Raw genomic sequence first — 23,468 nt, 5'->3', positions numbered from 1 at the left:
CGGAGGACGTCCGCAGCCGCTCTAGGATGAGAGTGGGGACCAGAGCCTTCTCCGTGCCAGACTTCCGGCCCAGACCACTGCGTCCAGCCAAAGGACCCAGTACGCAGACGCGGCGGGGAGGACTCGTTTGCACAAGTAGGTGTGGGGTCAGCCGCGGAAACAACGACCTTACTTTGTAATAAGCCCCTGGAGACTCAGAGCAGTGAAATCAAGGCAGTATATTTTATGACCTTGCCAAGTCAGGTGAAAACCTAGAATGGGAAGCTCACTGATTGAGCCAGGGAGCCTTATTTATTTGTTTGTTTGTTTTTATTGTGTATGTTAGTGTTTCGCCTGTGTGTATGTGTGCACCGTGTTTGTGTTTGGTGCTCATTGGAAGCCAGAAGAGGGCACTGGAAGGTTTCTACACCCCAGTAAGCCTCTCCGCCATCCAAATCAGACCCAATTAGAAAAGCCCATATTTAATGGATACAACGCTTCCGGATGGATGGCCTTCCAGACCCCTCCCCCCCAGAGAGGAGAAGGGAAAGGGAGACCAGAAAAACCATTTTTCTGGGGGGCAGTTTAAATGCCCTGTGGGAGTGGTCTTGAGCATTTCTGGGGGAAGGGTCATCGTTTGCCGGGCTTTCTGAGCTGCAGCAGAGTTTGGAGGGAGATGGGGAGGGGGACTTGGGTGGAACCTCCACCGTAGCAGGCACCAGATCCCCTGATACTGGAGTTTTAGACACAGGTGTTAGCTGCCATGTTGGTGCTGGAAATCGAACCAGGATCCTGTAAGGAGTCTTTTTCCTGTCCCTCCAGATAGCTCCCAAATAATGACACTTCTTATTGAAGGGCCCAGACCCTCACCCAGAACCCTGCCTTGGCAGTCATAACAGGCTGCAGAAAAGACCCTCCAAGTAGTAGGCTCCTGACTCGGCAGGACGTGCTGAGCCCCCTGACCATGTCCAACCTTGCTCTAATTCCTGGGAAGAAACTGCCAGACACCCTCTATGTAGCAAGGAACCAATCAGAAGTCAGCTGGCAGGCTCTGGATGTGCTTTACTGATGACAGTGGAATGCAGAGGGCAGCAACCTTTCTGCAGCTGCAGCTGACCAATCAACTCAGGACAGGTTCCTCCAGCCCAGAGGAGGAGCACCAATCCTGAGACTGTTGCTATGCAACTAGCAGCCCCCCCCCAAGCATCCTCTCCCTTGCTCTACTCCCAGTACATGTCCTCCCCCACTGCTGCTCAGGTCACTCCTACTCCACCCATTGTGTCAGACAGACCCAAGTTAACTCGTAATTAATAAGACCATTTGCTTTTGCGTAGAATCTGGCCTCTTGATGGTTTGGGGAGTTGAGTCTGGGCACAGCACTTATTAACTATGAAAGCCCAGTCTGGGGGCTGGAGAGATGGCTCAGAGGTTAAGAGCACTGCTTGCTCTTCCAGAGGTCCTGAGTTCAATTCCCAGCAACCACATGGTGGCTCACAACCATCTACAATTCAATCTGGCCTCCTCTTCTGGCATGTAAACAGAACATTGTATATGTAATAAATAAATAAATCTTAAAAAAAAAAAAGAAAGCCCAGTCTGTATCTTAGGCTTGTTCCTAACTAGCTCTTACAACTTTAACCCATGCACAGTAACCTACATTCTTTGATGTGGCGTTACCTCTCTTCTGTCTTGCACCTCCTGTTTCCTCTCCATATTCCTGGTGTCTCCTGCTTGCCTCGATTCCTCCTCCTCTTCCTTTCTCTCCCTGGAAATCCCACCTGTGCCTCCTGCCTAGCTATTGGCTGGTCTGCTTCTTATTACACCAATCACAGCAAACATCTTCACACAGTGTCCAAATATCCCACAACAAGCAACCAGTGTTCTTCACTGCTGAACCATCTCCCAGCAGAGCATGCCTTTTTTGTTATGGTGTGGGTGTTTTGCTGGCATGTATGTCATTGTTCACGGATGCCAGAAGAGGATCACTTCTTTGAAAAGCATTCACTCTCTGTGCCTGCAAAGCAAGCACTTTACTGACTGAGCTACCTCCCTGGTCCTAACCCAAGCTTTCAATGGCAAAGGGGTGGGTGTAAACTTCGAAACTCGTGGTAAGTAATGCAGTGCTTTCTGAAGCTGGACTTACGCCGTGCCACAATATACCTTCCTCACTTATCTGAGATCTTTCAAGTGTTTAAAAAGCCCCACAGTAGCTGGGCATTGGTGGCGCACACCTTTAATCCCGGCACTCAGGAGGCAGAGGCAGGAGGATCTCTGTGAGTTTGAGGCCAGTCTGGTCTACAGAGTTCTAGGAGAGACAGGGATACACGGAGGAGGAGGAGGAGGAGGAGGAGGAGGAGGAGGAGGAGGAGGAGGAGGAGAAGGAGGAGGAGCAGCAGCAGCAGCAGCAGCAAAGAGGGCTGGAGAGATGGCTCAGAGGTTAAGAGCACTGGCTGCTCTTCCAGAGGACCTGAGTTCAATTCCCAGTAGCCACCTGGTGGCTCACAATCATCTGTAATGAGATCTGGTGCCCTCTTGTGGTGTACAGGCATACAAGCCCACTTGTATACACAGAAAATAAATACATCTTAACAACAGAAAAGGAAAAGCATCACAACTGCCACAGGTGTAGTCTGACTGGCTGCTCAAGAGGGGCTGCTTGGTTAGAAGTTCTCCACTCCAGGAAGCTAGGCACAATAATCTAACACTTGTCAATTAAGAATTCAATTCAGCACTACATCTTACCTTATTTGTAAGAAAAATAAACATGAAATGGGATGATTAGCAGCTGGGTACATACCTTGGGTGGATCTATGTGAGTTCAAGGCCAGCCTTGTGTACATAGCTAGTTCTGGACCGGCCAAAGCTACATAGTGACATCCTGTCTCAGAAAAAAAAATTGTGTGGAGGGATGATTACAGTAAAGTTTTATCATTATTAAACAATATGGTAACAATGCTAAGCTTGTGCCCAAGACGTTTTAGATGGGGTCTGGGACTAGATCTGCTCTAGAGATAAGCAGCCCTGAAGCTCCCTACACATCTTTCCAGTCAGGCCCAAAGACAACCTCTTCTCTGGAGATGAGCAGCCCAGCGGCTCTGGTGGCTCAACATCACCCTAGCTAGAACTGCTCTGAATTCCTGAGAATGTAGGTAAGAGCTGTCCACACAGCAAGAGCTTTGAAAGACCTGCATGCCAATCCTTTGGAATGTCATCGGCAAAGATGGGTTCCAAGTCTGTCAGTGTGGGAAGTTGCCCATGTGACAATAAATGACCCTACACCCATGCTTATGCAAGCAATCCTAATTATATTCAATGAGTCACTAAAAAGACACAAAATTGGGGGGCTGGAGGATGGCTCAGTGGTTAAGAGCGTTGGCTGCTCTTCCAGAGGTCCTGAGTTCAATTCCAGAACCCACATGGTGACTCACAACCATCTATAACGAGATCTGGGCCATCTTCTGGACACTGTATACATAATAAATCTTTAAAAAAAGAAGGGGCTCAGAGAGTAGGGGGAATAAGAAAAGCTAATGAATGTGAATTAAATAGAAATACATTGTTTACATGTATTAAATCCTTAAGCAGTAAATAAAAGATGTTGAAATATTTCACTCCAGAGAGAGGCTCCTTAAGACTTGGGAAGCAGACAACTCACAGGTCTCAAGATGTCCCTAAAACCAAATTCATAGGGTTATATAAGCAGTAAGGACAGCTGAGGAGGGGAGATGCCCAGCCAACCATAAATCACGCAGAGCGCTCCAGGGACTCAGCTTTCCTGAATCATCACTCGTGCTGGGGTGAGCGTTTTAATGCTGTACTCCTGCAAGTAACCCCGATAAACTCATTGGTTCTCAAGCTGAAGGGGATGTCACAACAGTTACTGATCAACTCCTACCCACACCTGTCATTCCTATCAGCTTTCCGTTTCTGTCTCTGCAGCCTTGAACTCTGCTGCAGCCCCTTTAACCCGTTGTAGACATTCTGTAGCCTACATGCTGACAGATTCACTGTGTGATATATAATCGGTAACCTCAAGGTTAGTAGTCATAGTTAAGGGTAGAATAAAGTAACTCGTGTTTGCTTCGGCTCAATATCAAGATTAGGACTACTCGGCATATTGATCCCAGTGACATCACTATGCTTTTGAACTTATTATTGTCCAATAAATTATGATATTGTGGAAAAACACAAGTGTGCCAGTTCTCTCTACAGTTTATTTGGGCTTGGGGATTGAACTCAGGTCATCAGGCTTGTTGGTAAATGCCCCTGCCTGTTGAGCTGTACCCTCAGCCTATGTCTGTATTTTTTAAAAGACTTATTAACTTTTATATGCATTGATTTTTTTTTTTTTTTGGTTTTTCGAGACAGGGTTTCTCTGTGGCTTTGGAGGCTGTCCTGGAACTAGCTCTTGTAAACCAGGCTAGCCTCGAACTCACAGAGATCCGCCTGCCTCTGCCTCCCAAGTCCTGGGATTAAAGGCGTGTGCCACCAACGCTCGGCTATGCATTGATGTTTTGCCTGCCTGCATATTTGTGTGAGAGTGTTAGATCCCCTGGAACTGGAGTTACAGACAGTTGTGAGCTGCCATGTGGGTGCTGGGAATCAAACTCAGGTCCTCTGGAAGAGCAGACAGTGCTCTTAACTGCTGAGCCATCTCTCCTGCCCCAAAACATGGTGGGAAAGAATTTTTGTTGTTGTTGTTTCTGAGTGAGCTGTCTTTATGCACAGCAGAAGATGGAATCAGATCTCATTACAGATGGTTGTGAGCCACCATATGGTTTCTGGGAATTGAACTCAGGACCTCTGGAAGAGCAGCAGCCAGTGCTCTTAACAACCTGAGCCATTTTATGTCTGTATTTTTAAATCACTACTACCAACCCAGTTGATATACATATAATTAGCTAAATTCATTCATCTGCTGTCCTAATGTCATCCTCATAACCAATGTATATAATACATATTTATAGATAATTACATTTTTTGGGTTGGTTCTGTTTTTTCCCCCCGTGTATCCCTGGCTATCCTGGAACTCGCTCTGTAGACCAGGCTGGCCTCGAACTCACATAGATACACCTGCCCTTGCCTCCCGAGTGCTGGGATTAAAGGAGAGATTTTATTCACTGCTTTAAAATACTGTATTCAGGTAAAAAGAATGCGAGTCTTCTGTGAATTCCTAGCGGAAACACACAACTGGCACTTAGAGGCTTGGGGCTGGATGTGGCTCAGCCAGGAGGAGGTGCGTGGCCGCTCAAAGACGTGCAGAAGCGTCGATGGGTCGTGGTCTTCGTTGCAGGATAAGAAATAGAGATTCCTGGTCAGCCCGCTACTGCGCTGCGGGACCTGTGTCGGTAAAACCACCAGTGTGTGAGTGGGTGACCCCAGCGTTACAGTGCCGGTGGCCAAAGCCGGAGCAGCCACGCCACGCCCACAGAACTCGGTTTCCCAGAAGCTCCCGCGCCTCACTGGTGCATGACGAAGACTCCATTTCCCAGGGTTCCCCGGGAGGGCCTCGCCCCCTCCACCTGGACCGCGCGAGTAGCTGGAGAATTGTGCTCCGGAAGCAGCTCTTGAACTGGTGGAACCCAGCGCAGGTGAGGCTCCCGGGTGGAAGCGGTGCAGCAAACTAGGGATCCCACAGCATGGTTGGTCGAGGCTGTAAGAGTTCGAATGGCATCAGAGGGCTCCGTGGGCTTGGGCTGGGTGCCCTGCAAGATCGGGAACCACGGTGTGGGGGCCGGACCCTTGCTCATGAGGTGACGGTGGAGCCATGGGGATTGGCCAGAACCATCCTGCAGGGGTCGTAGCATATTTTCAGCGTCCCGAGGCCTTCCAGGGGTTGCACCCTGCCCTAGAAGAACTAGGCTTTCCTAAGCTATTGGCTGTCAGCTCAGCACTAGTGGGTATCGGGCTCCAAGCACGGGCACCGCTTGGGTAAACGTTGGGGAGAAGCAGCCTTTACGATATGTGCCCAGAACTGCCAGCCCTCAATTTTCAGTCGTAGGGATGAGATGTATCTTTCCTCTACCTAGTAGGGTCATGGCTTGGGACCTAGCTGCTTTGGTTTGGATAGCAGCCAGCAGGAACCTCTGGAGCCCAGGGCAAAGGACTTAGGGAAACAGATCTGGGTGTGTCTGGCCTACACGTCACTACCCTTTAGAAGTTTGATTTTGTGTCTGTTACCCATTGGCTCAAGAGACTGAGGCGGGGAGAACAGCACATCCTATATCTCCTTAGCTCGAAACATTTGGCCCTCCAGGTGTAGCTACAATGGGTGAGCCCCAGGGATCCAGGAGGATCCTAGTGACAGGGGGCTCTGGACTGGTGGGCAGAGCCATCCAGAAGGTGGTCGCAGACGGTGCTGGCTTACCCGGAGAGGAATGGGTGTTTGTCTCCTCCAAAGATGCAGATCTGACGTGAGTTGGAACCATATTCAGACCCAGCCCTTCTCCTGATTCCCTCTCCAGGCTGGAGTGCCCTGCTGGGGCTGTTCCTGAGCCTAGCAGTAGCCCTCCCTGAGCCTGGGTCCTCCCTGCCAGGTGACTGATCTGGCAGTGTTTGCTGCCTGTACTAAGCAAACATCCTCCTGTGGTTCCCGGTGCCCACACCTAACACCCAGGAAGCCCTGAACTTGGCTGTTGATCCCTTTGACTGCCCGTCTAGCCTTAGACCCATCCAAGCTTGCACTGGCTGCCCCAGCTCCTAACCCTGATTTCCTCAGGCCTCATTAGGCCCACTGGTATCCTGGCTTCCTTCAGGGATGCAGCGCAAACCCAAGCCCTGTTCCAGAAGGTACAGCCCACCCATGTCATCCATCTTGCTGCAATGGTAGGAGGCCTTTTCCGGAATATCAAATACAACTTGGATTTCTGGGTAAGATGGGGTGCTGGGGACAACAAGCATTGGGAGCCAAGAACTCAGATGCTTGGAACTTGCACAGATTCACCCTTAAGAAGTCCCCGAGAACTGGTTTTGCATGGCCCTGGGGTCACTTGGCCAACTGCTGACCTGCAGGATTGGGAAGCTTAAGAAAGCCAGAATACCACACTGTGTACCTGGAGGCAGATTCCTGCTAACTGAATACACAGTGTGTACCTGGAGGCAGATTCCTGCTAACTGAATCCACACTGTGTACCTGGAGGCAGATTCCTGCTAACTGAATCCACACTGTGTACCTGGAGGCAGATTCCTGCTAACTGAATCCACACTGTGTACCTGGAGGCAGGCTCCTGTTAACTGAATACACACTGTGTACCTGGAGGCAGATTCCTGCTAACTGAATACACAGTGTGTACCTGGAGGCAGGCTCCTGTTAACTGAATCCACACTGTGTACCTGGAGGCAGGCTCCTGCTAACTGAATCCACACTGTGTACCTGGAGGCAGGCTCCTGCTAACTGAGCCTGCCAGGCTGCCGCATTCTTGAGCTCCCAGGCTTGGTTCAGTCAGCTCCCTGAATCTACCAACCATCGGGTTGGCATGTCTCTAGCATGCACCTTAGGAGGAAGGGCATAACGTAAGCATTCTGCTTTGGCTGACCGTGCTCCTCAGAGCACCTGTACCTGCTTCTGGGCAGTGGTCTCGTCCTGACTGGCCTGACTGGACACAGCTACATGCAAAGGTTCCCACCAGGTTTTGCCCATGGACTCTGTCACCCAAAGCTCTCCTTGAGCATACTTGTGTTTCCAGCAAATCTCTTGGTCACTACCTCTTCCCTGTTCTTAGACCAGCGTGCCTCAGACCAGTTTAGGGAAGAGACCTGAGAGGCCAGGATGAGGCACTGAGAAGAGGCTGGGCATGACTCCTGTGGAGTGGGAGGAGGGCTTCTTTGTAGGGGGAACCCCAGCTACAGCTCCCTCATCTCTTTTTTTTTTTTTTTTTTTGGTTTTTCGAGACAGGGTTTCTCTGTGGCTTTGGAGGCTGTCCTGGAACTAGCTCTTGTAGACCAGGCTGGCCTCGAACTCATAGAGATCCGGCTGCCTCTGCCTCCCGAGTGCTGGGATTAAAGGTGTGCGCCACCAATGCCCGGTGAGCTCCCTCATCTCTAACGCCTACCCTGCACTGTGTAGCCCTGGGAATGCCACTCTGTCCTCCACACCCAGGCAGGCAGGGTAGGACTTTTCTGTGTCTCTACAAGATGTCAGCTTCTATAAGGTCAGTTCTGGGAGGCTTAGACTTGCTCCAAAAGCATCTCAGATAAATAGACACGGATAGTGCTCACATCTGAGCTTCCAACTAAATGCACGGAGACTTATTGTTACTTAGGAATGCCCAACCTTAGCTTAGCTTGCTAACTGAAATTTTTCCCTTTCTCTTTAACTATGTTTTGCCTCTGGGCTTTTCTCTATACATCTTTCTTTCTAACTCCGAGGCTGTTTGCGTGGCTGCCCCTGGTGTCCTCCTCTCCTCCTTTTTTTTTTTTTTTTTGATTCTTTCCTCTTCTCTTTCTCTCCTTCTCTTTATTCTCTCTGCCTGGCAGCCCAGCCTATCCCTCTCCTGCCTAGCTATTGTTCAGCTCTTTATTAGACCAATCAGGTATTTTAGGCAGGCAAAGTAACACAGCTTCACAGTTAAATAAATGCAACATAAAAGAATGCAGCACATCTTTGCATCATTAAACAAATAATATACAGCATAGATGAATGCAACCCATCTTTTTTTGGGGGGCGGTTTCAAGACAGGGTTTCTCTGTATTGTTTTTGGAGGCTGTCCTGGAACTCGCTCTGTAGACCAGGCTGGCCTCAAACTCACAGAGATCCGCCTGCCTCTGCCTCCCGAGTGCTGGGATTAAAGGCGTGTGCCACCAACGCCCCGCAAATGTAACACACATCTTAAATTGATATTCTACAAGGTCTAACCCACCTATGCCCATTTCAGAGGAAGAATGTGCACATCAATGACAATGTCCTGCACTCAGCCTTCGAGGTGGGCGCTCGCAAGGTGGTCTCCTGTCTGTCCACCTGCATCTTCCCTGACAAGACCACCTATCCTATTGACGAGACGATGGTGAGGGTCAGGGCCCCCCCGGGGTAGGACCTGAGGGCGTGGGCAGAGCCGAGCGAGGGTTCTCAGCGCATCTCCTCCTCCTCCTCCTCCAGATCCACAACGGCCCGCCCCACAGCAGCAATTTTGGGTACTCGTATGCCAAGAGGATGATTGACGTGCAGAACAGGTGCTCCTTCTGGTCTTGCCCAGGCCTCCTTGGAGAGGGGAGGAGGGGCCTTGGGTTAGTGAGGCTTCGTCGCTGCCTCGTTTGTAGCTTCAGAGGGAACTGGGGACACTAGAGGCGTGGGGTCAGGAGACGCCGTCTCTGCAGGGCCTACTTCCAGCAGCATGGCTGTACCTTCACTGCTGTCATCCCTACCAACGTCTTTGGACCTCATGACAACTTCAACATTGAAGATGGCCATGTGCTGCCTGGCCTCATCCACAAGGTGCACCTGGCCAAGAGTGAGTGACGCTATCCAGCACACGCCGGGCCGAGGCTGCCTGCCTGAAGGAGCCCTGAGCCCAGCTGTGGCCGGGGTGGCCGGGGTGGCCGGGGAGCTGGCTCTGGCTGCAGAGCTCTGACGCCTGCCCCATCCGTAGGTAACGGTTCAGCCTTGACTGTGTGGGGCACAGGGAAACCACGGAGGCAGTTCATCTACTCACTGGTATGTACAGGGACAACGTGGCTGTCCCAAAAAACTGTGGGGAGTGATGGCCTTGCCAAGCCCCCAGGGAATCAACTTTGGTTCAGTGGGAGAAAGCGTGACCTGGATGAGGGACCTCTGTCTAGGGTGAACCCTGACTGTGCCCCCAAAGGAGCAGAAACAGCAGTACAGCCTCCCCACTAGGGGCATTTGGGATTTGACCTAACCTTTTGACCTCCAGGACCTAGCTCGGCTCTTCATCTGGGTCCTGCGGGAGTACAGTGAAGTTGAGCCCATCATCCTCTCAGGTGGGCACTTTGCAGGTGTCATTTCCTATAGCAGGGCAGGACCTGCCTGTGTCCACCCCAAGGAGTGGGAGCAGACATGCCCCTAGGGATCTGGACAGGGAGGCCTGACTGACTCCCGGCCTGTGGTCCCCGCAGTGGGCGAGGAAGATGAAGTGTCCATCAAGGAGGCAGCCGAGGCCGTAGTGGAGGCCATGGACTTCCGTGGGGAAGTCACTGTATCCTTTGACTCCGGGCATGGGCGGAGGGACCGTGGAGGGGTACTGTGGCTTCCCCTCGTAGGATGGCCAACATAACAGCACTTTGTCTCTGGAGGTGCTTGCCCTGGCAGCAGGAGGGGATGTGCTGCGTTCCAGACCTGTCCCAGGAGAGGACAGGTTCCAGGTAGGGAAAATGGGTAGTGCTCCTTCTGCTACAGCCTTGACCAACGTGTCCATTTTGATTCAACGAAGTCGGATGGGCAGTACAAGAAGACGGCCAGCAATGGAAAGCTGCGGGCCTACTTGCCCGATTTCCGCTTCACACCCTTCAAGCAGGGTGAGCTCCTGTCCCTGTCAGAACCCTTAACCACCCCACCCCGTGCCTCAGGCCCCTTCCCGGTTCAGCCCTGAGCTTCAGCGCCAATGGCTCCTCCTTGTTCCCTGCTGCAGTCTTGGCCTCCATGCTGTGACTGGAGGTCTGGAGCCCTGCAGGCTTGGTCACCAGACCCTTATCAGAGCCGCGTCCAGGGGAAGCGGGCGTTGTAGTTTAGTGCTGTGTCCCAGGAGCTGGTGTTCGCCCGTGCAGGTTGAGGAAAGTGGAGAGGCAACCGTAGGATGAATTCAGCCTTCCTTTGCCAGCCGCAGTGTGGTTTGCTCGACAGACTGAGCCGCTCTCCCTTAGCTCAGGGCTCCGTTGTTCTCCAGTTTACACCTTAGCGGGTTGATTTCCACATCCCCAAAGCATCTTAAGCTTCTGAAGGGACCATGCGGATTCTCATCAGAACGTACCGTGGCTTTCTGGGTTGTACTCGGGCTTTGCGCCTCTGGGAAACTCCCATACAGGTTCACATGTGTTAAACAGAAGGCGCTGAAAGAGCAGATTAGGGCTGCATGCCCGCACTCAGGAGCTGGCTGCTGCTGTGCAGGAGCTCCCCCTTACAGTTTAGGGTGTGTGGGGGGAGCCTCAGCCCTCTCTACCTCCTGGGGTGGGGGGTGATGGCATCACCGACTCTCATCTGTCTGCCTCTGCAGCCGTGAAGGAGACCTGTGCCTGGTTCACCAACAACTATGAGCAGGCCCGGAAGTGAAGCATGGGACAGGCAGGTGCTCAGCTGGCAATGCCCAGGCAGCAGTCACCCCTCAGACCTTGCCAAGACCTGAGGGTAGTGTCCAGCGACCTGAGCCACGCGCCCGTCTCTCTGCCAGGGGGCTCCATGCAGCCATCCAGTAGGGCCCATGTTTGTCCATCCTCGGGGGAAGGCCAGACTAACACCTTGCTTGTCTGCTTCTGCCCCAACCTCAGTGCATCCGTGCTGGCCCTGCTGGCCCTTGTCTAGAAACCAATAAAATGGATTTTTGTAAGCCTGGACTCAGAAGCTGCGTCCAGCCTTCCCCTCCCCACAACACAGCCTTCCTAGCTTTCCAGTCCTGGGACCCACTGTACCGCTCTGTGTACACTCTGTGTACCACTCCTGAGAGCTGGTAGGCCCAACGCAAGAGTTCCCTTACGAAGGGCCAGAGAGTGGAGATGTGGTTTCAGGAAGCAGGCAGAGCAGGTCAGTTGTGGACCGTCGGTGGACTCGGGTGTAGGGCAGGGTACCCCCCAACACTCTGAGCTGGATCTTGGTCATGTTTAGCCCTTCCATTTGTGGTCAAACACAGGCCTCTCTGCCTCAGACTTGGGGACCTTGGCCGATCTTGATTTGGACTGGTTCACTTTGGGATTGTTTGTCAAGTCTTTGTCCAATGCAGCAAGGGTCATTTTCAGACTCCCATCCTAGATTACATTGGCTTAAGAGTGTCAGGATATTTCCTTGTCCATGATGACATGGGGTTGGAAGCTACAAGCTCCTCGACTCCTCAGTCTTGAAATAGAGCTACCATTGTCCCTGAAGACTGGGGAGAAAGGAGGGGAGCATTTGCTCCCAAGACTCAAGAGACACAGCTGCCGGCAGGCAAAGGGGACAGTTGGCACCTGTGTAATACATTAAGACTGTCCTAAGCACCAGCCACATGGTAAAAACTGACACCAGGCTGCTGGACCAGTCAGTGTTCTCTGGAATATCACTGTTATACATACATGTATAGTGATTTAGCCAGTTGGTGGTGGCACGTGCCTTTAATCCTAGCACTCAGGAAGCAGAGGCAGGTGGATCTCTGTGAGTTCTAGGCCGGCCTGGGCTACAGAGCGAGTCCCAGGAAAGGCTCCAAAGCTACACAGATAAACCCTGTCTCGAAAATAAAAATAAACAAAACAAACATATATAGTGATTTATGGTCTGGCTTTACATGATGTTCTCTGGATAGCCCAACAATGACTAACACTGGAGAAGCCAAGAATCCAGTAGTTGTTCAGTCAGTGAGTTGGCTGGATGCCTCAGCAGTGCCAGCCTGGCCTGGAGGACTCCTGGATAGTTGCTGGTCTTCTGTGTGCTGTGTACATTGGGATCATAGATGGACTTGGTAGCCACAAACAGATAAAAAGGTTTCCTTCCATGTCCTGTTATCTGGGCTGCCACCAGAAGGCACTGCCTTGATTTAGGGTGGGTCTTCCTGCTTCAGATAATCTTAAGAAGGTCCTTCTGAAGGCTTGCACAGGCGCTTATATTTTCAGTTTATTCCAGATGCAGAGCGGACAGCTCCGACCTCCATGTCCCTTCCCCCCAGAAACCACGTCTATTCCACCGCTCTGCCCTTTTCCCAGGTGATCAGCCTGTCGGCTGCATCTCCTCGCGTGCTCAGATTTCCTCAGCCCAGCCTTCTGTACATCCTGCTGCTCAACCTCCCAGGAACACTAAAGCTACCCAGTTATTTTCCCCATCCCACTAAGCCTTGGTCCTCAGCCCGCAGGACACTGCGGCCTGCCTGTTCTTCCACCCTCTAAAAGCAACATCTGCTGGCCTCTCCTATGCTGTCCTGCCAGTGTCCTTTGACTCATGCCTTTCCAGCCACCCCCGCATCTCCAGGTTTCCTTTAAGCCTAGCCCTTTGATGAGAGTCCAGGGAGGGGACCAGGGCATTAAGGATGTACCCCTCCAGCCCCCAAGAAGAGCTGAGCTGATCAGAACCTGCCTGACACTCAATTGTCTGGGGCCCACCAGTCTGTACTAGCTGCATCATCATGTCAAGGGACACGCACGCTGTCCAGTGAATTGGAATGCCTTGACCACTGTGACCAGGCAGCATGCATTTTCTAGCTGGCTTGAGGCCAAGTCTCAATTGGTTGCAGCCCAGAATACAGAAATTCCTTACACTTGTGTTTGTGTAAATGTTCCTTGTCCCCCCACCTCTCCATGGACATTCCTGGGTAGTTTTTTGTTGTTGTTGTTGTTGTTGTTGTTTTTGTTTTGTTTTTTACGACACAGGGTTTCTCTGTATTGTTTTGGAGGCTGTCGGTCCAGCCCAGCCTCGAACTCACAGAGATCCGCCTGTCTCTGCCTCCCGAGTGCTGGGATTAAAGGCGTGCGCCACCAACGCCCGGCCTCCTGGGTAGTTTTTTGTCCCTGTATATAGTAAGGATTCTGCAAGTACCCTGTGTCAATCTGCTTTCAATTGCTACCTAAGACAATTATCTTGTAACAAAGGAAAGTTCTACTTAGTTTTAGTTTTTATAGATTTTATAGGTTTCCACCCATCATCAAGCAGACTCATCACTCTTATGCTTCTAGTAGGGCCTGGGGAAAGATTGGGGAATACAACTCCACTCACGCTATGCAAGAAGAAAGGACTTTTCACACATTCCAACTGTGGCAAGCAGAGGACAGCCCAGCCTGACCTGTAGGACCTCACAGTCCATGGGCAGCATCACCCTTATAAATTCCGTGTACTGCTAAGTGCTGTCTTCTATTTTGCTTGATTTACACATTAAAAACAACAAAAACTGTCGAGCAGTGGTGGCACATGCCTTTAATACCAGCACTCAGCGAGGCAGAGGCAGGTGGATCTACAAGTTCAAGACCTGCCTGGTCTACAGAGTGAGTTCCAGGTCAACCAGGGATACACAGAAGCCCTGTATCAAAAAACTACCAAAACCAAAACAGCCAGCAACAACCACCTTTACCCAGTTTGTGGGAGGTCTGTATACTATGGACTCAAAGTTACTTTAGGAAATAAAAATAAGGTTGTTTGAGTTGGTTAATTTGCACGAGACAGGCTGGTGCCCTGATCATCTTTGTTCTTTTTGGGCATAGGCTTCTTCTAGTTTTGTTTGCCTTTTCTTTCTTTTGCTCTTTCACTCCAACTACATGACTAGAGTCTATCGGACGCATGTGTGGTATTGAATAGATCATTATTCTGGTGGGACACTAAAGCAAACAAAAGTTTTTCAAAAAATAAAAAATAGCAGGGCGGTGATGGCACACACCTTTAATCCCAGCACTTGGGAGGCAAAGGCAGGCAGATCTCTGTGAGTTTAAGGTCTGGTCTACAGAGTGAGTTCCAGGACAGCCAAGACACAGAGAAACCCTGTCTCGAAAAACAAACAAAACAGTTGTGTACTGTTGTGACTGATTAGTGCTTCCCTTAACCTTGGGTACCAGAACCGGCAGCTCCCAGGATCGAACCCAAGGCACGCAAACCAGGAAAGAGCTGTACCAGCTTGTCGTACCACCGTACACTCCCAGCCCCATGATTGGAGCTTTTCCTCCGATTCTCTCTGCAGGGCTTTTGGGGGGACTCCAGCTTCGGATTTCCAGGTCGAAGCAGACAGCCTGTTTAGGAGTTTATCTTTCCTCTCGCGTTACCCTCAGCAAAATCACCAGCTGCTTCTTCCAGGCTTGTAGAAAATCCCACCTCAAAAAACAAAACGCAACCGTTGGCCCCGCCCCATACTCCTCCCCGAACCCGCCCAGTCGCTTCTGCCTATTAATACGGCTCTAATGGGCGGGGCCCTCTGCATAAGGACGTGAGAAGGAGCACGATGGCGGCGGCAGGGTCGGAGCATCTACGTGTGGGCTTCGTGGGCGCAGGTCGCATGGCGGAGGCCATCGCCCAAGGCCTCATTCGAGCAGGTGGGGAGGGGAGGCCTGGTTGGGGGGCTTTCCAGTGGGAGGACTCCTTAAGCCTCGGCGGGCGGGGCTCAAATGGCTCGCCCCATTCCTGGGTGAGAACCCTACAGCAGGCTTCCATCAAGGTCTCCGCGGTCCCTGGGTGAGCCGACAGCCCTTTTCCCAGGAGGGTGGGTGGGCGAGCCAAGCGTGGTGTGGAGGAAAATAACACAGCTTATTTTATTTAACACTGATTGTATTGTTGAATGATATTCCTTTAAATGTATTGAATTAAAGAACATTACCATTAACTTCATTTGTGTTCTTTGTGAGGGTTTTGCTTGTTTGGTTGGTTTTTGTTTTTTTCAAGACCGGGTTTCTCTGTGTCGCCCTGGCTGTCAGGGCATTCTCTTGGTAGAGCAGGCTGGCCCTGAACTCAGAGATCTGTCTGCCTGAGCGCTGCGATTAAAGGCAGGCTCACTTTTGACTTCTCGTTTCCTTAACGTGGCTGTGATTTTCTCGTTCCATTTGTGGCGCAGACCGGTTTTGCCTTAGACTGGACTGGCCTAACGCAAAGTTAGTGTCCAGCTTCCTGGCGTCCTCCGCTGCACCCCTGCTTTTCTGTCATGCATCATCTCTATTCTCAAAGGTGGGCAGCTGTGTGGACATCTGGGAAGAAGAGGACTCTGTGTACTGAAGAGTGCCTGCCATCACTGGTTTGTCATCTCTCCATGCCAATGCCACCTTGAAGGCCAAAGCACAGTGCCACATGTCGGCTGCCCGGGAGCTGGGGGTGGGCTGAGGGAGGAGGCGGGCTCCTCCTGGCCGAGGACCGCTGTCAGAGAGGAGGGGCTGTCAGGATGGGCCTAACTGCTGTGTAGCTGTTAGAACACCTTACACACACTGCAGGTAGACAACGTTGGCGACCTTCGGCTTCTCTGCTATCAGTTGTACTTCAAAGTCCGGAGGGTCGTGGTCATTAAGAGATCGGCTTCCTACAAGAAGTCTCGGGTGTTTACGTGTAACACCTGGCAGTTCACCTGCCTCTTGGTGTTTACCAGCTGGGTGACATGATTAGCTGCCTCTGTGTTCAGGTTGTGTGTGCTCCATCTGGCCCAGTCTCTGTACCTCTATACCCTGCAAAAACATCATTTCCACCAAATGCTCACCTTGTCTCCCCCAAGACATTCCAGCACACTTGCTCTGTTGCAAGAGAGCTTGTCCCATCAAGTCTTTATCAGATGGGCTATGTTTTTTAAAAAAGAGTGTTGTCTGTCTGTGCAGTATGTGGTGTGTGTGTGGTGTGTGGTATGTATGTGTGGTGTGTGTGTGTGTGTGTGTGGTGTGTGTGTGTGTGTCCTGGGAATTTATCCCAGGTCATCTGCAAGAGCAGCACGTACTCTCAACTGCTGAGCTGTCTCTCCAGACCCTTCAGCAGCCGTTTCCCTGTCCACCACGCCACTCCAGGCCCGGTGTTCCCACAGAGTTTTTTGCATTTTGGCCAGCAGACATAAGTGCTCCAGTCAGTTGCCCCTTCTCTGGAAGCAGAGGGCCTTGGGCTCTGTCTTGTCGGGATCAGGCAGGTCCCTGGCCCCGGTATCCAACAGCAGAGATGGCAGTGGCATTCGAGTACAGTTCACTTGATTGCCCAGCACCAAGGACAAGCATCCCCACTGTGACCCTGCAGAGCCTTAGGCTCACAGTGGGCTAAGCAAGCCGTTTCCTGTCTTCCCAGCCCTTACCAGCTTTTGCCTTCCCATCCAGGCAAAGTGGAAGCCAAGCAAGTGCTGGCCAGTGCACCAACAGACAGGAACCTCTGTCACTTCAGGGTGAGTGGGGCTTCACGTCTTGTCCTTCTGAAGCATTTTTCAGGGGCGGGTATGGCTGAAGGTTTGAGATCATTTGCTTTGTCCTGGAGAAGGAGAGGTCAAAGGCCAGGAAGAAAGTCAGGCTTCTGGAAGACTAGAGCAGATTGAATGTGTGCCTATGTAGGGTGGTTGTGAACACTAATTAAGGAAGGTTCTAGAAGGTAAATCTTGAAGTCTGTGGGGAGCAGGGCCTGTTTGATTTTTCTTAATACAGGTATTTGTAACAACAGAGGCCTGAGGGAACCCATGGGAGGCAGGATGATTGGTGGTACACAGGTGGGCTATGGGATGCCTCCTCACACAGCCTCATTTCTGGCCCTGGTGTCTGTGCAGGCTCTGGGTTGTCAGACTACTCACTCCAACCAGGAAGTACTACAGAACTGCTCACTTATCATCTTTGCCACCAAGCCTCAAGTCCTGCCAGAGGTTCTGGCAGAAGTGGCCTCTGAGGTCACCACTGAGCACATCGTGGTATCTGTGGCTGCTGGGGTCTCTCTGAGTTCTCTGGAGGAGGTGAGTGGTCTATGGTTGAACAAGGCCTGAACTATGAAATAGACTTTGTTGGTTACACTCAGGAGGCAGACAGCATCCCAGGCAACCTCCAGAAGTGTTGGCCAGGGTTAGGTGACTGGGATAGTGTTTGGTCACTGTGCCTGGGAAGCGGGGACTAGAGGCTGCATTTCACTGAGGTGTTTGCCTGGAAGGCCCAGTCTTGTCGGCCGCCTGACACTAAGCTCTCTTTTGCCCAGCTGCTGCCCCCGAGAACACGAGTGTTTCGAGTCTCTCCCAATCTACCTTGCATAGTTCAGGAGGGGGCCATGGTGATGGCCCGGGGCCACCATGCTGGGAATGATGATGCTGAGCTCCTACAGAACTTGCTGGAATCCTGTGGACAATGTATAGAGGTTCCTGAGTCCTACGTAGATATCCACACTGGCCTCAGTGGCAGTGGTGTGGCCTTTGTGAGTATTGTCTTAACCCACACCCTTGGAGGCAAGGCCTTAACTTAGCAAAGGGCTCACAGTCAAGCCTTGGGGACTCAAGTGGTCCATGGGCTACCAGTGAGTTCTGCTGCCTCTCAGAACTCACAGTCTGTTGAACCATCGAGGCTGGCCACTTTACGAAACTCTGGGCTTAGGCCCAGTAGCTTCAGGTGTTTGACCATGTCCAGGGCCTGCTTTCTTGTGGTTCTGAGCCAGTGATTCTCAGCTTTCTGAATGCAGCGACCCTTTAATATAGTTCATGTGGTGACATCAACCATAAAATTATTTTTGTTGCTGCTTCATAATTAATTTTGCTACCGTTATGAATTTAATGTAAATGTCTGTGTTTTCTGGTGGTCTTAGGTGACCTCTGTGAAAGGGTTACTCAGCTCCCAAAGGGGTCACACCCCACAGGTTGAGAACTGCTGTTCAGGACATTCTCTAGCTGGGAGGGGTGTCCAGCCAGATGTCAGCTGTGACATTCCCCCTCCTGACTCCCGATGCTCTTGCTACAGGTGTGCACATTCTCAGAGGCCCTGGCCGAGGGGGCCATCAAGATGGGCATGCCCAGTGGCCTGGCGCACCGCATTGCTGCCCAGACCCTGCTGGTGAGTGAAGGCTTCCTCAGGAGAATGTTGGGAAGGTTCGGGTGTGGGCTGTCTCCAGCAGACAGGAAGACAAGCCCGCAAAGTCCAGACAGGCTAGGGGAACCAGCCCCGCCTCTCTCAACTCTCCCTTAACGCCTCTCCCCAGGGGACTGCCAAGATGCTGCAGCAGGAAGGGAAGCACCCAGCCCAGCTGCGGACAGATGTGCTCACACCAGCTGGAACCACCATCCATGGGCTTCACGCCCTAGAGCAGGGCGGTCTTCGTGCGGCTACCATGAGTGCGGTGGAAGCGGCTACCTGCCGGGCTAAGGAACTCAGCAGGAAGTAGGCCGGACGCCAGCCTCCGAGTGGGTGTCCTCCAAGCATCACGGTCATCGTCTTCATCAGGGAAGTGGTGACGACTTCTAAGAGACCCTCACGACTGGCTCTGTTGCCTGTGACATTCAGTGAAGGAGGCAGGGGACGGCGAGTCATTTGGCCCTCATCTGTGACTCCAGCTCCTCCCTTCTTCACCTCAGCCAGATGTAGTCGTGTTCCAATTGCACACTGCCTCATGGTCTCAGGAGGTGGTAGGATTAGCTGAAGCAGGAGAGGTTTCCATCTTTGCAGGTATGGGGGACATCATCCGTGCTGGCATGAGACGTTTTCACGATGTGGCTGCTTTGGGGTCACCCACACTCCTGTAAGCAACACCCCACCCATGCTCTGTAAGCCCAATAAACTCATTGGTTCCCCAAGTTGGACTTTGGTGGAATTTGTACTTTGGTTTGTCCTTGGTACCCTATAAGGAGCGGGTAGATGTTTCTATTTCCTCAGGAAGAGTATCTACAATTCTGGGCACCAGCCTCCTTGCTTGCCCAAGGTACTCCCATCTTCCCCTTGTCCCACCTAAGGACAGTGGTTCTCTGTCCATCGCACAAATGTTTCCACTTCCTCTACACTTGGAAAAGTGTCCATCTCTACAGCCCCCCGCCCTCAGAGTAGCAATAATCCTTCTAAAACGACATAATAGGCAATGCTGGTTCTCAGGTGCCTGAAAGCTGGCCTATTTCTTTTTTGGGGGTGAGGGTTGGAATTCACGACAAAGCTGCTAGCAACAAGAGCTACTGGGCCTGGTCTAGAGCCCTGACCCTTCTCTGAATTTCCCTGGAAGACCTCAAAAGTTAGTGGTCGTACTAGTGGAGGATGGGGGGAGGCACAGGGACAGGTGGCACTGCCCAAGAAGCTCCCACCCTCTCCATGAAGCTAGAACCTTGGCCCATAGGAAACAGTCCCCAGTAGAAGCTGAAGAACCCTCCTTCCCTGAGCATTCAGCGGGTGGCGTGGCCATGGCCTTCCATAATTGAGGAGGAACTGCACCGAGAGGCCTCGTGCTGCAGACCTGTGCTGCCCAGTTTGCCCTGTGCTCAGGCTACACCAGTCAAGTGGGAGAGCTGTTTAAAGTCAAAGGTGAGCCCTAGCTAGCTCTGGAAGACTAGACCCCTGCCCCCAGCTGGCTCTGAGGCAGGTAGAGCTTGAGCCTGGTACAGCAGCTACAGAGACAACCCTGGTAGGATCTGACTCTCTAATACATCCTTTCCTAGGCCAGCAGGTCAGGAAAGCCAGGACTTAGAGGAAAGTGAGGCTACGGATTGAGGACCGGTGCTCTGAGACTACTGCATAGAAAGGACTGATATGGCTCTGACCCCCACCCCAGGTACCCTCTTCCCCAAAACTTTCCCGGCCACCTAGACCCCAAGATGCTGGCTCCCTCATGTTTACCCAGCAGCCTCCTGAGACTTGAGAGCATTCATCAGTGTGGCTTGGGGCAGCCCCCTTAGTGGCAACTGCTAGCTGCGTGATACCGGATACCTATCTATAACTAATATTATACCTAGACAGGAAGAGGCTGCCCCATCCCCAGTCCCTCTGCTCCAGCACTGCGACCCTTCCTTCTCTTAGCTCTTTGCCTTGGATGTCCCCATCTCATCCCGTTTCCAGTGAGTGACTCCTCTCAGCCAAGGGCTAGCCGATTGGACTCTGGCACAGTCACTTGTTAGAAAGGCCATCAGAGTCCACTCCATGCCCTTATTTCCTCAGTTATAAGGACTTACAGGAAAACAGCTCAGCTGTTGTGTTTATACAAGGTGCGGAGTGAGCTGACCAATGAAAATGAGAAGGCAGCAGAGACAGCATGCAGAGGGTTCCATCTCTGCTGCAGGGCCACTTGCCTGCAGGGTCTAGGTAAGACAGGGTCCCAGAGTCTGGTACAAGGCACCCCCCTTATGAGAGTCCCTTGGGCAGCCTACCTGTCAAGAGAATCACTGATGGGGAACCAAAGATGTTTCTCTGAGACCAGGACTGGGAGGTGGGACACACCCCTTCATTGCCCAGTCACGGTCCAGAGGTGACAGGCTGGGACACAGGCTGTTGGCTACTCAAAGAGGCAGCTTTGGGGCCACACAGCTGTGACACTATCACCAAGGCCTCCTCCTATGTATGCTGGTCACCTGGCCACTGCTCTCTGTGATAAAAACTGGTAGGTACTCATGGCATTCTCTGTAGTCGATACTGTCCCACTTTTAGTGTTCCAGATCCAAGCATTAGATCCAGTCACAAAAATAAGTCTCAAACAGGATGACTGATGAGGTCGACCTGTTTCACCTTTATTACACAATTGCCATTAGACCTTCTGGCCAGGTGAACTTAGCTGTGACAAGTTTGGGTGTCAGAGAAAGGGCCCTGCAATAAGGTATGAAACCCACAAGCCCATGACCCTACTGAGGGCAGCCAATGGGGTCAAGGTGCTCCTGTAGGTACCTTTACAAGAGGCTAAACTGTACCAGGTCCCAGCTGGCTGTCTGGTAGGCAGTCCTAACGAGGCAGTGTGAAGGGCTCAGCCTTCAGATGACCAACCTCCGAGCTTGAGGTGCTCCCTCCTCTCAAGCCATTGTTTCACCCACAGTTCTGTTGCTTTCATTTTCCAAGTACATGGACTTTGGGGGACAAGGCTACCTGTGACTGCTGCAAGCCCCGGGCCCCCAAGAGTGGTGGTGATGGTTCCAACAGGACCTACACTCACCCGTCCTTCTGTGCTGGGTGAGTGTGAATCTGTTTGTGAATCTAGGGCAAGACCACTTAGCAGAAAAGGCTGCCTGCACTTCCCAGGCCAAAAGATCGCCACACTGTGTGGGGAGTAGGCAAACCTCTGGGGCAAGAGACCCAGGGTTCCTGCATGGTGCCTGGTACGCAGCACGTGTGCAATGGCTACGGAAGAAAGGAGCCGCTTTCCACCCTCCTGCGACACAGATGAGTGCACCGTGAGAGCATCGCGCTCTCCTAATGGGCCCGCTGGAACCCATCAGACACTGCGTGCACAAAGATGAGGTGACTGCACATCTTGGCCACAGGATATGCAGTACTGCAGCCCCAGAGTTATAGGACCTTCTGCTGGGACGCGTGGGCACCTGAGTACTCAGCCACCAGAACCATGCTATAGCATGTAAAGAACACCAGCATATTCTAGTGTTCTTTACATGCTGTTGTTTGAACACAGGGCCTTGGGTATCCTAGCAAACACCCTAGCATCCCTAGCCTGAGATGACACCCTTGCACCTTCTCATGGGCGTTTCCCTAGCCCAGTTAATGATGGTATACAGATACAAACCCGACAGGAACTCTGTGACCCACTCGGCCCACACTTGATCATTTAGAGGGCAGCAGCAATATGGGGCCATAGCAACCTCCTGGACCTTGTATCCCCGGATGAAAGGGGCTTGGACAGCTAGGGAGGCTGGTGAGAAGTCTCACTCCTGAGCCCTAGTGTCTGCCAACTCCAGTCCACCTGGGCACAGGCCCAAGGAGGAAACACAATAAAAAGGACAAAGAAACTACTGGAAACCTCTACAAAAGGTAGCCTATCCTGGAGCAGCTACTAGAGGCTACCCAGGCTTGATGTAAACCCAAGGCCTAGGCAGGTCTGCCTCCCCAGACTTGGAAGCAGGTCTATCAATGCCTGATGGTAGCTCCTAGCTGGCTGCTGGTATAAATACATTAGACTTCTAAAACCTCACCTAAGTTGCTAGTACCTGAGACCCTCGACCAGCCACGTTTGCTCAAGGTTCTCTAGGTCTTAGGCTTGAGGAGGCCAGAGTCATAGGTGACCAGATGAGCTCCAGTGTGTACAGATGGAGTCGGCTACCCGAGCCTCCATCTCGTTCCATGTTTTCCCTCAGCTCTTACTATTTACTCAGATTTTTGACTGGGGTGTCCTGTGGTTCCAAGAACTGTATTCTTGGATTTACATGGAGATCATCCAAGGCTCCATCCATTGCCAAGTTCTTGTGCCCTTTACCCTTCCCCACTTGGTATTCTCAAGGCTCAGACTATAAGGAGAGAAGATAGGGGAGAGTACCAGCGTAGGACTCAGGATAACACCTCTGCAAAGGCAGTGTCCCTGCCCAGATGCAGGTGCCTCAGCTCTAGATCACCAGGAGCAATCTGAGTCCAGTTGGACAGAGAGCAGCGTGACTCAGAATTGGGACATTCCTTTGAGTCTTTTCTCCTTCAACCTGAGCCATTCAGCAATAGTCCCTCAGCAACACCTTTGGAAATACCAGAAGGCAGATGAGTCTAGGGGGAGGGTTGGTGCAGGAAGAGCCCATGGGGGTTGGGGTTGACCCTAAGGCACGGCAGAGCTCCCAGATGGTTGTAAAGGCTATATGACCCGTTTTCAGGTAGATCAGAGAGCTCTAGAGCTAGACAAAGTGGTTTGTGGTTTGTCCTGCCATTGGTCAAGCCACCTGGGTCCAAATCCAAACGCTAGCCAACATCATGAACAGGAGATCTATCCAGAATGAAGTGTTTTTTTTTTTTTTTCCAAGACAGGGTTTCTCTGTAGCTTTGGAGGCTGTCCTGGAACTAGCTCTTGTAGA

The 23,468-nt window shown here is 51.8% G+C and overlaps 2 protein-coding genes across 4 annotated transcripts; both read left to right on the top strand.

Annotated features, from left to right (window-relative positions):
* Gfus (GDP-L-fucose synthase) lies at positions 1-11,474 on the top strand. 3 transcript variants are annotated; one of them, XM_040736309.1, is made up of 12 exons: positions 1-135; positions 5,472-5,570; positions 6,236-6,392; positions 6,735-6,849; positions 8,853-8,981; positions 9,074-9,147; positions 9,292-9,425; positions 9,564-9,628; positions 9,849-9,915; positions 10,051-10,130; positions 10,350-10,449; positions 11,145-11,474. In XM_040736309.1, the coding sequence occupies exons 3-12, from the start codon at positions 6,247-6,249 to the stop codon at positions 11,198-11,200; spliced, it is 966 nt and encodes a 321-aa protein (XP_040592243.1). In that variant the 5' UTR covers positions 1-135; positions 5,472-5,570; positions 6,236-6,246; the 3' UTR covers positions 11,201-11,474. The 3 variants fall into 3 exon arrangements, with proteins under 3 accessions (XP_040592243.1, XP_012980656.1, XP_040592244.1); XM_013125202.3 differs by having other exon boundaries at positions 21-135; positions 5,273-5,570; XM_040736310.1 differs by lacking the exons at positions 1-135; positions 5,472-5,570 and adding an exon at positions 5,600-5,732.
* A 3,098-nt stretch (positions 11,475-14,572) lies between these two features.
* On the top strand, positions 14,573-19,292 carry Pycr3 (pyrroline-5-carboxylate reductase 3). The gene is made up of 6 exons (XM_005085973.4): positions 14,573-15,120; positions 16,861-16,925; positions 17,298-17,477; positions 17,714-17,926; positions 18,463-18,555; positions 18,701-19,292. The coding sequence occupies exons 1-6, from the start codon at positions 15,030-15,032 to the stop codon at positions 18,881-18,883; spliced, it is 825 nt and encodes a 274-aa protein (XP_005086030.1). The 5' UTR covers positions 14,573-15,029; the 3' UTR covers positions 18,884-19,292.
* The last annotated feature ends 4,176 nt before the right edge of the window (positions 19,293-23,468 follow it).

The sequence above is a fragment of the Mesocricetus auratus genome, unplaced genomic scaffold (assembly GCF_017639785.1).
Source record: "Mesocricetus auratus isolate SY011 unplaced genomic scaffold, BCM_Maur_2.0 Super-Scaffold_100055, whole genome shotgun sequence".
Classification (NCBI taxonomy): Eukaryota; Metazoa; Chordata; class Mammalia; order Rodentia; family Cricetidae; genus Mesocricetus; species Mesocricetus auratus.
Note: the sequence above shows the minus strand (reverse complement) of the source record. Positions and strands in the feature narration are given on the sequence as shown.

Coding starts and splice junctions, on each gene's coding strand:
- Gfus (XM_040736309.1), top strand. CDS start 6,247: ATGGGTGAGCCCCAGGGATCCAGGAGGATCCTAGTGACAGGGGGCTCT. Junction 8,982..9,073: donor ATCCTATTGACGAGACGATG/GTGAGGGTCAGG, acceptor CTCCTCCTCCAG/ATCCACAACGGCCCGCCCCA. Junction 9,629..9,848: donor GGCAGTTCATCTACTCACTG/GTATGTACAGGG, acceptor TTTGACCTCCAG/GACCTAGCTCGGCTCTTCAT.
- Pycr3 (XM_005085973.4), top strand. CDS start 15,030: ATGGCGGCGGCAGGGTCGGAGCATCTACGTGTGGGCTTCGTGGGCGCA. Junction 17,478..17,713: donor CTCTGAGTTCTCTGGAGGAG/GTGAGTGGTCTA, acceptor TCTTTTGCCCAG/CTGCTGCCCCCGAGAACACG. Junction 18,556..18,700: donor TTGCTGCCCAGACCCTGCTG/GTGAGTGAAGGC, acceptor GCCTCTCCCCAG/GGGACTGCCAAGATGCTGCA.